We start from the raw sequence: 13760 nt of genomic DNA on the forward strand, positions 1-13760 counted from the left end.
ATAGATAATTTTTTTCCCATATCACTATCATCATTTATCATTATACACTTCATTCACATATAAACAATGAAGGACATTGTTATTCCATTTTTATTACTACAAAAACTCAGCATACAAATTACTGAGTACATTCATTTTTAATAACTGATATGATGAGTCTTTTGACTCATCATATCAGTTATTACTGGATGTTTGATGACCATGGAGGTTTGATGATGATAATATTTTTTATCAATCAAAAATTTTTAATGTTCAGTAATAGGGTAATGTGATGTAAGGAATGGAAATGATATATGTAAATGAGTTAGGTGCTAATTTTCACAGTAAAAGGATGATGAGGTGAAGTACTCCACTGACTTCAAATCTAGTGTAAGTGTTTCTGAAGCCAGTAGGATTAATGATTAACTAAACTTTTTTATTTATTTTTTGTTAGCATTTGTTTCCGTGGTTACTATGTTTTATGTTTGTAACGTATGGCAGCTGTTGCAGCTCTAAATGTGCTGATACAATTTCCATAGTTTGGCTTTTAATGTTCTCTAACTGTTCAGATGTTTTACATTATATGACAAGTTCTTGAGTAATGTGAGTATAAAATGCACCCTCACGGCAGGTCCGTACAAAATGTTGTATTTGGTCTTGTTATGCGATATGTTTCTCTGTTATTATGTTAAGCATTGTTGAAATGTCTTAATAATAGTACATAGTGCCTTAGATTCTTTGTACTCAGGATTTTGTGTTTTGCCATTAGGGATTTGATTATTTCTTGGTGTGTATTGCATCTCTATATCACCATTGAAATGATTCTTCATATGTAGTTTTTCTAAATTTGATAAGTTACTGTTTGCTGTGTTTGTGTAGACAGTTATACTGCCTTAGCATTGTTTCACAAATTCCATATGTGAATTTTTTTTACATTAGTTGGTATCATATCTTTTCATCATAATCATATCTCATCATATCATCATAATTGATGTTATCTGCCTCTGAACCCTCTCCAAGGTAACCTCATCTTCAAATCTTGGTGACCAGATCTGAATACAAAAATACAGACTTGGTCTGATCAAAGCTTTATACAGGGTGTTTCAAAAGGGTGTATACAACTTTGCAGGAGAACAGAGATAAAACTCTGAGGACATACAAAAGCTGAGTGAGTGTCATAATGTGGTGAAACACATCAATGTTTGATCATGTTTGGTAATGTTTTTGTAACTTTATTACCAAATGACAACTACATGTGTGATATATCACGCCATTTGAAAATGGTGACTTTTGATGGTGCAGAGCGAGCACTTTGTGTGTTTTGGTTTGAGTAAACAAAGTCTGCAACACAAGTGCAGAGGAATTTCCACACAAGAATTTTGTGGAAACAGACTGTTCTGTGTGTGTCATCCAAGGTCAATGGGCAGGCCATGGACTGCTGATACTGTTGTGGAAGAAGTTCGGGGAAGTTTCCACAGCCCTGGAAAGTAAACCAGATGGGCATCTCGTCAAATTGGAATTCCACATGTGACGGTGTGGTGTGTTTTTTGATGTCTACATTTAAGGCCCTACAAATTTACTCTCGTACAACATTTGAAGAAAGACAACAAGAAGATATGCCAGAATTTCTGTATGGAAATGATCACTAGAATAGAAAAAAATGAGGACTTTTAGGACACGATCGTTTTCATTGATGAATGCACTTTTCACATAAGTGGGCAAGCAAACACAACTGTAGAATATGGGGAAGCTAAAATCTACATGTCATTGTAGAACATCTTCGCTGCACCCCAAAGGCTAATGTTTTTTGCGCCATAAGCAAGAAGAAAGTGTGTGGACCTTATTTTTTTCAGTCTACCGTTACTGGTGGTAGGTATCTGGACATGCTACAAGGGTACTAAATACTGGAATTAGACAATAATGACTATGACCGGACACTTACATTTCCAGCAAGACATCATTTACTGACAGACGTAAGGTCATACCTTGACATCCATTATCTAGGCAGTTGGATTGGTAGAGGGATATCTGTAGCATGGCTACCACATTCTCCCAACCTTACACTGTTAGGTTTTTTCTTGTGAGGCTTTGCGAAAGATCTAGTGTTCGTACCACCTCCACTACCAGCCAATTTGAATGAGCTGCATTCCAGAATTATTGTCACCATTGCTGATGTTATGCCAGATATACTGTGATGCATGTGGCAGGAAGTTGATTACAGGTGGAACGTCTGCAGAATTACTGGAGGTAGTCATATCGAACTTTAACTGTCTGTGTTGAATTTTCAAATGTTACGCTATATTTACATGGTAATGAAAATTGTTCATCTACTGCTATTTACCTTCTATTGTCATTCAACATTGTATACCCCCCCCCCTTTTGAAACACCCTGTACAATGGGACCATTGTACAGGGTGTTTCAAATCAGTGTCCTCCTTGACATTTCAGCAGTTCTCTGAGATCTCTTCACAACCTTTTTCACTATATCCCGAGATCTCTCCATAGTCCTGTGAAAATATAATTGACATGAAGGCTGAACAGTAATGGTCTCAATACTGAACCCTTTGGAACTTTCTTTACTCTTTTTACACTTCCTTCATATTCCCTGATATTACTCTGCCATATACAAACTTACTGATATCTACCAGCAAGCCAATCATCAATCCAATCCACCAATCTGATATCCAAACCCATATGTTGTAACTTAAAAATCAACTTGTTATGTGGTACCCTGTCAAATGCCTTGGAAAAACATTAAAAAATGATATTGTATTCCTTTCCCTCATTCGCTGCTTTTGTTACTCTATTGTAAAAGGTTACCAGATTCCTGAAACAAGAGCACCCTTTAACAAACTTCATGCTGGCCTGCATAAATAACATTGCCTTCATCTGCTCAATTCTGTATACAAACAGGCCGACTTTGATACCTCCATTCTACATCATACTTATACAGTGGTACTATCTTACCCATCATCCACTCTCCAGAAACCTATGCCATTGCAAGACTTTCATTAAACATGCACAGTCAGTTCCATAGCACATTCTATTAAAACACATTATGAAATTTCATCTATGCCCCCTCTCTGAGTAGCATTTAGCTTACTCAGTATTTGGAATACGGCCTCTTTCTTCACTTCTAACACTTCATTACTCATTATCCTTCTAGGAACAAAGCCTGCTGTACCAGGATGGAACACTCTAATAAAGCGATCATTAAATAGCTCAACTGTGTCATCTGCTTTGGTCATCTGATTCCCATCAACATCCAGCAAGGTAATCCATCCACTATCATTTTTTCCTTCTACTCATCACATAGCAAAAAAAACTCCTTGGAATTCTCTTTGGATTGTAGCACGACTCTCCTGTTATATTATAATTTTTCTATCCTTACACTATTAGTCATTTTCCTATCCTGAGTCCTACATTCCTCCTGTCTCTTTATGTGTCTTACATAATCTCTTTTTCTTCTGCAATTGACTCCAGTTGCTTCATTTTCTTCACTCGAGATATACAATCGGCCGGTATGACATTCCAGACAAAATCATATCCTCTGATGCTATGAACAAATCTGAAACTTTCGATCCTTGTGTTCCCTCCACCACGTGCTGCCTAAGATAGTTGTACCTCAAGAAATCCAAAAATCTAGTTCCTTTATTGCTGCATGCTGTCTCCTTCAAGTTTTTATTGCTATAGTTGTCTACATGCAGGATCTGCTTATCACTTTCATTCAGCATTGCTCTTCCCATTTTAGCATTGTCAGCACACAGCTGAATATTTCCTGTCAGATCATTTCCTATATGTTTGATATACAAATTAAACAACATAGAACCAAGTACTGAGCACTGTGGTACACTGGTCACTTTCCTCCTCCTGGATGCTCCACAAACCACTCTTTGATATCTGTCCAATTTATGCAATAGAGTTCTATGTAGAATCTTGTCAAATGCTTTTGCAAAATTTAGCAGTATCACTGTAGCCATTTCTCTTATCCAACTCCATTGTCATTTGATTGTAAAAAAGTAAGCAGATTACTAAGGCAAGACTGTCCTTTGCAAAACCATTGTGCCCCATATAGAGTATCATATTCCTATCCACCTAGTCCTGAATTCTGTCTTTCACTAATTTCTCTAATACCTTAGCCACCACTCCTGAGATGCTGATTGGCCTATAATTTGTTACTTGTGTCTTGGAGCGTCCTTTAGCAATGGGACTGTTTTGTCCTCTTTCCACTCTGTTCACACCTTCCCATTACTGAGGCTAAACTAAACAGCTTGATCAGAGAAGCTGATAATTCCCTTGCACATTTTCATAATACACAGGCTGATATGCCATCTAATACCATGACTATGTTCATATTGAGGTTCTGTGATATTTTAAGCATTTTCATTTCTTCAGCCTCCATTCTCCTACTAGTCAGTGCCACATCTGGCATTGCAATGTCACTACCTAGATGGTACACTCCTGCAATATGCTCACTCAATAATTCAACTATTTCATTTGGTTATGTTATTTCCCCACCATCAGCACTTTTTTAAAGTCATCCTTCCATAGTCATTCTTTCTTTTATTTGTCACACAGCAAAATCCACTAAGCAGCTGTATAAATTCCTTTTCCTTCCCTGCCTGTGACCATTCCTCCTCCCACTCTATGTCCCCCATAGTTGAAATCTCCCATAATAATTACTCGACCTGTACTCAACATGCTAATTTGCAAGTGCATGTCATCTACATTTTCCCATATACTCTTTGGATTATAGCAGCAGCCAATTACATATTTAGTCCTGTTGGGCTCTATCTTGCACCAGATAGACTCAAATGAACTTCCCTCTAAATCTCTGTTTCCCTAATGAACTTCTACTCTTTTTGACTTTACTTCTGTGTTATCATTAGAAAGCCCCCCCCCCCCTGCCCTTTTCCTTCTGTCCTCTCTGAAAGCACTATAATCCTTTCATTCTATTCCTGTGATGAAATCATCATTGCTCAATCATGTCTCACTAATGTCTATAACTGTTGGCCAAGTTGCACTAACCAATGCCATAAACTCTTCAGCTTTATTTCGAATACTTCTGGTATTAGTATTTATAAACTGCAAATAAACTGCAATCCCACCACCTCCCTTACATCTTGTGTTACTTAGCTGACTAAAGTTAACCTGGGATGCTACATTTCCCAAGTGATCACTCTCCCACTTACTAACATCTAGGTTGCCTGGCCCACACTCACCTGTATCTTCCCCTAAACATTCTAGTTTCCTTGACTTTGTACTTCTCTACTCTCACTGTACAACACTTTTTCAAGACACCAGATACCAAACCCATTTAGATGCAAGCCATCCACTATAACTCCTTCCGTCTATCAAACTCACTCCAGAAATCCACAAACTCCACACCATATCTCTTGCACAATCTGCATCTGACTCATTCATGATTACAGCTCTTTCTCTCTCAGCTCACCTCAGTCATACTGTGGCAACAGAACCACAACTTTTACTTTGCCACATGAATTAGCAACTCTGTCATGTCTTCTCACATACCACACTTGTCACCTGCTAAATCATTTGTACCAGCTAAAATAAACATCTCTTTCACCTTAACTCTCTGCATCCTTACAGCATTTCTGACATCCTTAATTTAGCTCCATGAAAACATGATTTGATCACACTCTCCTCAGGGAAACCTTATATCAATGAATCACCATACAAAACCTAATCTTTCTTTTCATGCTTGCACTCTTACATGCTCTTCTTTTTCTCCCTTTTCTTTCATTTCTGTGTCATACTATATGCCAGTCATTTCTACAAACACTCAGTCTCAAATTTTGTTCTGTGAGAATTCTACATAAGTACGCTATCCTTCCCATTACCATCTGATTATTTTCTTCATTTTCCAATGCATCATTTTTACAGTCAGTCATACCACTTGCAACACTAACTATGCCAATTGCATTATCACGCATTTCATCTTTCAAGTCACAACTGTCACTCTTCTTACTCTCTTCACACTTATTGCATTTGCTCATGAAACACGTTTGACAAACATTTTCCCCAGTTTGATTCTCAATAATGTAGTCTTAAAATAGTGATAGGCTAGGTGAGTTGCTAAACTGGCAGCTGAGTACAATTGATAGAGTTAGATACAATACTGAGGCAATAAAAGCATACAAAAAGCACCAGTTTGAATACTGCAAACTTAAAAACCAGTATTGGCAATGAAATAAAAACTATCTTTCCTTATTACTAATACTTATGTTATTTTTTTAAGAACTTGCAACATGCTTTACCTCTGTCTTTGCATGCTAGCAGCTCCACATTTATATTCAATTAGCAATTCATGCAACAATTATATTCCTGTTTAATCCTTTATCCAAGTGTAAGCATACAGAATTTATGAGTGAAATATCTTCCTGACTAGGTTACTTGTATATAGTTGCTAATGATATTGCATTCATTGTGTCTTAGTATCCCATAATGCAAAGCAAACATCCTTTCCTTTTGGACATGTGTGTAGTGCTATGCATTATGGGAAAGGTTACTACCCAGATCAGTTTTGACCTTTATTATGTTACATCAATAGGAGAAGATCAAGTGTACAAGGATGTGCTATCCTTACTTTCATTAATCATCTATATGGATTACCTTTTTGATGCCACTTTCCTTAATAAGGAAAGTGGCATCAAATCCGATATCAGGATCAGAAATATCACACTTAGCTCTTTGTTTATTCTGTGATGTTGTACTCCTAAATACACCCAGTGCAAGGCCCCACAGTTCTTTAACTATATGGAATAACTGCAGTAATAAATGTCATATGAAGATCATCTATAAAAAGAACAAATTACTGGAACTGTTCTATGAAAATAGGCAGGAACATAGAAAACTTCAACTGCATTCTTAATGGTGAACCCTATAGAAGAAGTAAAATTATTATTATTATTCAGGCCTCCATGGAGTCAAAAGACTTATCATGGGAGGTCTTTTCTTAGAAACACAAGTCTATCAAGACTCATCGAGGGAGGTCCCTTCTAGGAAACACAGGCTATCATACCACTCCTTAAATGCATTGACCGTTCTCGCTCTCACCACTCTATCAGGCAATGCATTCCATGCAAACAAACCACTCCTTGCCCTCTTGCTCACAGTTTCCTTTCGTAACTTCCAGGGATGGCCCCTTGTCATGACTCCTTCCCACTGTTCAACCAAGCAAAAGAACTCTCCAGCGTCAACCCTATAACCACCTCTCAACATTTTAAAAGTCTCAATCATATCACCTCTCCTTCTTCTATCCACCAAACCCTGCAGTCCACACTCCCTCAGCCAATCCTCATAACTAACATTGTGCAGTCCTGACACCATCTTTGTTATCTGCCTTTGTACCTTTTCCACAGTTAATTTATCCCCTTCAAATCCTGGGAAACCAGATCTGAGAACAATAGTCTAAGTGTGGTCTGATCAGAGTCTTATACAATGGAATGATAACCCTTTTATCTCTGCAGGTCAGTGTCCTTCTCATTATTGCAGCAATCCTCTGTGTTACCTTAACTAACTTTGCAATATGTCCCCTATATTTCAGGTTTCTATCAATCATCAACCCCAGATCTCTTGTCTCTCCTACTTCCTCTGGTTTAACTCCTCCCATAGCATATGCAGCATCCCATTGATGTGTCCCAAACCTCAAGACTTTACATTTTGCTACATTAAACTGAAACCCCCATTCATTTGCCCATCTATCTAGCTTATTCAAATCCTCTTGCAGGGCTACCACATCTGCACTATTACTAATAACCCTTCCCAGCTTCGCATCATCCTCAAACAACTGAATATCCCCTTGCAATCCATGGACAATGTCATTGATATAAAAGTTAAGCAAATATTTCAGCTATTTATTATTATTATATTTTGTTATTATTATCTTCCTGACCTCTGTGGAATCATAATTTTAGGCACAATTCTTACTGAAGATGACATATTAAATATGGAAATAGACAACAGAACATGCAAAGCTAGTAAGGAGGTGTAGCTAGTTGAAGAAATTTATATGGAATAAGACAGAATTTAGCTAACACTAAATTAGCAGTATACAGGACAGTGGTGTTCAATCCATTTTTAACTTTTGGATTTGAGGATTGGGTTAGAAAAAAAAAGAAATAAAAAGCATTTGATCAAGGATTAGAGACAACAGGTATGAGAGTTCTGATAAAAATTAGGACCCAACAGATGACAATATTATACTAAAAATGAGTATATTAGGAAGGGACTTGACATGTGTGAGCAGAGCTAATCTGAGGTGGTATAGTTACTTAAACTGATAATATAACAATATTGGAATGCTGACAAGTGATTGACTTATCTGGAGGAAAATTATTGATAGGATATTAGTAATGTAAACTTAATTATGTAGTGGTGTTATAATATTCTGTAATACCCTCTAGGGTACACAGGAAAATGGTGATGATGTTCTTGCATTTTGCAAAGGAATCTGATATGTTGACATACAAGCTGTGGAAAGCGAAAATCAATAATAGATTGATTAGGTGAATTGGAGTTGGGCTCTCAAAATAATACTGGCAAGTTGTGTTGAGGCAGTTTCTTTAAAAAAAGAAAGGATATCCAATGGTATCCTGCAAGGTTCTGTTTTTGGGGCATTTTTTTTTTGAGTTACTTGTTAATGATATATTTGAGAGTTGACTTAAGGATCTTCAGTTGTTTGCTGGTGATGAAAGGTTTTTGAGAATTATAATGATTGTTGTGATGCTAATTATATTCAGGTAGATTTGAATAGACTTTTAGCCTGGACAAACAAATGGAATTTAGTTTTAATTTTAATAAGTGGAAGGTGTTGCACTTTAGATTGCAGAGATAGTGTACTGCATTGCTGGAACTGTTCTTTAGGAAGTGGATAAGATTTGAGATCTATGCATGATGATTGACAATGGATTTAAATTTAGGAGTGCATTCAAGTGTCGCAAAGCCTGCACATTGCATTGTTACTCTGTTAAGGGGTACATTGAAAAGCATAGATATAGTGGTGGTTGTGCCGGCTCCATATCACTGCTCATCAGTAGGGATAAGGTAGTAGCACATATGAACTCTTATACTACAAATGGGCTGTTATATTAAGATTAAGGTGGGATTTTGGGACGTGAAAACACTGGAAAGTGTCTGGAGACAAGTGACAAATATAATGTTGTGACTAGAATATTTCTCGATTCAGTCCTTTCTTTTAATTTCTCTATTCAGATTTCCATAGCTGTTGTAACGATTCATGTTGAAGTTTCTAAAGTAAAAACTATGTGGACCTGGAATTAAAATAAATAATTTACTAACAAAATTAATTATTTACACATCAATGCTTTGCTAGCTCCAGCTCCAGAGAGTAAAATAAATAAATCTAAATTAATTATTTACATCCTGACATTTCACCAGCTCCAGCTAGGATTATCAATCACTTAACCACACACTCAGCAGTGACTGAGAATGAAATGACACACACACAGAGTATGTCTTAAAAGTATGATTTCATTCTCAGTCATTGCTGAGTATGTATGTAAAGTGCCTCTGCTAATCCTAGCTTGATCAAGTGAAACTCAGCACGTAAATAATTAATTTAGATTATTAATTATTTATTTTCATTCCAGTTCTACATAGTTTTTACTCCAGAAACTTCAACTTGACTGGAGACCCTGAAATGTTGGTTATGTGGAGCAGTTGGTGGAATGTAAATTGCAAAGTTTGGTGGATAATCAGAAAAGAGGTGATATGAGTAATGCTTAAGTTAGTGAGGGGATTTTAGCAGATTAATATAGAGGGGTTTGCAAACAAAGTGGAGGGTGAAAAGGCAAGCACAAGTGGCCATCCCTGGAAGTGGTGTAAATGCGTGGTGAAGGAGGTGAGTAGTTGATTTTTTACATGGAATTTAGTGGGTGAGTGGAATGCATTGTAACTGCTAGGATTGCAAATCAGGTAAATGTTCATTACAATGGATACATTGTTAGTTGGACCTGCCATTGTGAGTCTGCAGAATTCATGGAGGTTATGTAATAATAATAGTAGTAGTAATAATTTTGACAGCAATTTTCTGCATAACATTTACCACCTTTGCAATGTTTCTCCTGAACTACAACTTGATATCCACCAGTACCCTCAAATCCCTAACCTAAAGTAAAACTGCAAAACTCCACTAATACAGCATAGCTCATCTTATCTCCTCTGGCCAAAGAGCATGACTTTATACCTGGTAATGTTCAAGTAATATGCCTATTCACTTTTCAGAGTGATAGCCTATTGAAATTCTCGTATTAAAAACACATCAGATGAGGAGAGTAATGGCAGAGCATTCTGCCATTGCTCTCCTCAGTTTAGTGTCATCAGTTGATCATCCCCTATCTGTTGATATTCAAATTTAAAAACAGTGGTACTTACTTAGCTTGTCACTTTTTTTTTTTCCCCAAGATGCTGCACTCTGTGCTTAACTCATTGGCTTCTATTGATCAGCCAGCCACCCAGCTGACTACTCATCCCCATCTACTTGAATTTCAGCATAGTTCTCATGTAGCAACCATGAGAATCGTGAAAATCTTGAAGAAAGGATAAAGTTATTGTATATGTTCTTCTCTTTTCAATATAGTTATTGCTGTTTACTGAATCATGAAACATGATTAGGTGATATGAGCCCTTGTTAAAAAAATACATGCTACCTTCTGCAAATGTTCCTATTATCATCAGTATTATTTAGTATTCAATCCTTGTTCATTCTCTTCAATGCCTTCACTAAGGTCAATTTTCCAGATTTATCCTTTCTTCCAGTAGCCATATAATTGCAAAATCAATTTCCTTTAAGCATATAAGAAGCCTTTTCAGTAATGTTTCATAGTTGCATATCACCTACAATGCAATAAGATTTGTTATTGCTGTTTCACAATATATATTAATTTTTTGTTATGCTACTATTTTTTACAGAATCGCACTCACCCTTGCTTCCATTACATTCACCGTTACATATCCACCATTCTTCAGAAAATGATAATGGATCACAGCCTACAGTATCAGTAATGTCTGTTGCCACTTCGCCAGTATCTCTATCTTCTTTGTCCTTAATTGCATCTCCAGTTAGTCATTGCAGCAGCATAGTTCATGGTGCAAAAGTCACTAATGATATGATTCAGAACCTGTCTCCATCTACCACCACTGCTTCTATTGCATCTAATGAAGGTAGGAGTTATTAATATGCAACATATTTTAAAAAACAACATTATTATTTAATATGAATATTTCATATGCAGATGATTATTATTGTTGTTATTATTGTTATGTGACACCTCCAGGGAGTCCAAAGACTCATCAAGGAAGGGCACCACTCTACAACTCTCCGTCTCCACCACTCAATCCACCAGCTACAATGAACCACAACTGCCTTCATCATCTACACCAGGCATTCCCAACCGTATGCCCGTCGGCACCATGATGCCCGTTGACCAATTTGTGTGTGCCCGCTGCTGTTCAGCCGTGTGTCGTATAGTTTGAAATAATCACGTGCACATCACGCAACAATTCATGGCATGCTATATGACGCATGCATTAATGACACATGACGAGTATTAAACACATACAATGTAAAGTAGATGCACATTCGAAGTTGTTCATTATCCGTTGCTAGTTATATGCGCATAATTTTAATGGTATCTTGTACTTAAATTTTTGAAATATTTTGATTTTTAATCCTAAAATGAGTGAATCAAGTAAAAGACAACAAACCTATAATTTTAACACTGACTAGGATACATATTGTTTTGTTAATTTTAAAGATAATTGTGTTCGTTTGTTGTGCAACAGTAGCGTTGCAATTCCGAAAAAACATAATGTCGAATGTCACTTCCTGACAATGCATGCCACTTTTAATATGAATTATCCACTTAAATCTGAAATAAGAACGAAAAAAATAAATCAACTAAAATCGAACCTGTCTGCCCAACAGTTGGTTTTCAACATGTAACATCTAAAGATGCCACCATTGCTTCTTTAAAAAATTCTCACATGCTCGCAAAGAATAAAAAACCATTCCAAGATGGCGAGTTATTAAAAGAAGCATTTTTGACTGGTGCTGATTGTTTATTTGAGGGATTTTCTAACAAACGTGAAATTGAATTTACAATTCAATTGTAAATCTTGTATTGCTGACAATACAAGATTTTGTCACAAGAAGAATACATGTAATTTCAATGGACATACAAACTCAGTTAAAAAGTGACTTGGAAAAAATGTAATTGGTTCTCTTTACAATTTGACGAGTCAACAAATGTATCAGACACAGCACAGTTCGCAGTTATGGTGAGAATGATATTTAGTAACTTCACTATAAAAGATCTACTGAAAATATTACCCATGAAAGGACGAACAATGGGTGAATATATTTATAATACATTCAGAATATACTCCAAGTCGATAGATATGCCTTTGCACAAGCTGTCTGCGATAACTACTGATGGAGCACCAGCAATGGTTGGCAATGTCAATGGATTTATTTCACTCTGCAAGAAAGATCATTCATTTCCAAACTTTATGTCCTACCACTGTATTATCCACCAGGAAGCTTTGTGCAGTAAAATACTGCTCTTAGGACATGTTATGAAAGTTGTTACAAAAATAATCGACTCCATTTGAGCAGCCCCTTTGCAGCACCGACTTTTCAAGGCTCTATTGCATGACATTGAAGATAAAGAACCTGATCTCATCCTGCATACTGAAGTACGTTGGCTCAGTAAAGGTGAAGTTTACAAGATTTTTAAGCTTAAGTGAAGAAATAAAAAAATATTTTCACATCAAAAATGAAAATTTTGATGAACTAAATGACTTTTGCTGACTGTTGGATTTGTTTTCTCACAACATCATGGAAAAATTGAATTCTTTAAATTTGGAGTTGCAAGGAAAAGATAGACATGTCGCTAAAATGATAGGCTCTGTAAACTCATTTAAAGCAAAACTGGATTTGTGGATATCATATCTGCAGATGGGATCTCCCGTTCATTTCCCAAATATGAAAAAAATGGTAGGCAATAGTGAATTTAACTTGTCACCATTTGTTAAACATCTTCAAGTGCTTAAAGAACAGTTTGAAAAGAGATTTCAGGAATTTACTATCACCAAGCCAATGATCTCATTTTTTTATCAATCCTTTTACTTGCCAAGTAAATATAATGGAAATAGCTGCAGCATTGCAAAGCTTGTTCAAGTAAATGCTGAAGAACTGGAGCTAGAAATATTGGATCTTCAGAATGACATTACGCTAAAATCTCATATAACAGATGAAAACTTCTGGAATCTAGTGGATAGAAAAAAGTTTCCATTCTTAAAAAGAGCAGCGTACAAGATGAAATCGTTTTTCGGTTCCATATACCTTTTGAGAATCATTGTTTTCAACCATGAATATCATATGAGTTGGCGCTAGTGAGCCAAGTGCTGTGGACGTGTCTAAGAAGAGCTCCTGATTGAGATAAGTTATTCTAGGAATAATTAAGTATATATGCATAATTGTTTAAGTAAGAGTGGCTGTAAATGTTGTGCGCTACCGGTATTATTAGTGAGGGGGAATTTTTTGCCTAAACTTAATTACGAAATCGTTATTATTAGACTTAGTAACCTTCAGGGAAAAAAAAAATGACGCCGTCATTGTCATTCCATGATTTTAATTTAGATTTCAGTCGTTTCGTTAAGTGTGAGATCTGTTATATGTATTCTTTCGATTACATAAATGATTTGTGGATGTTTAGCATGGATGGAAGAAGGGTGTG

At 36.3% G+C, this 13760-nt stretch overlaps 1 protein-coding gene across 1 annotated transcript in view; it reads left to right on the forward strand.

Annotated features, from left to right (window-relative positions):
- LOC150104484 (RIMS-binding protein 2-like) overlaps window positions 1–13760 on the forward strand; it is a 635427-nt gene that overhangs the window by 6468 nt on the left and 615199 nt on the right. Inside the window, exon 2 of the mRNA XM_090395563.1 lies at window positions 10933–11184. Within this exon, the coding sequence (XP_090251689.1) occupies window positions 10933–11184 (252 nt within the window). The remainder of the gene's footprint in view (window positions 1–10932; window positions 11185–13760) is intronic.

Source organism: Typopeltis vanoorti, chromosome 7, assembly GCF_054136105.1.
Source record: "Typopeltis vanoorti isolate ZY-2024b chromosome 7, IOZ_Tvanoo_1.0, whole genome shotgun sequence".
Lineage (NCBI taxonomy): Eukaryota > Metazoa > Arthropoda > Arachnida > Uropygi > Thelyphonidae > Typopeltis > Typopeltis vanoorti.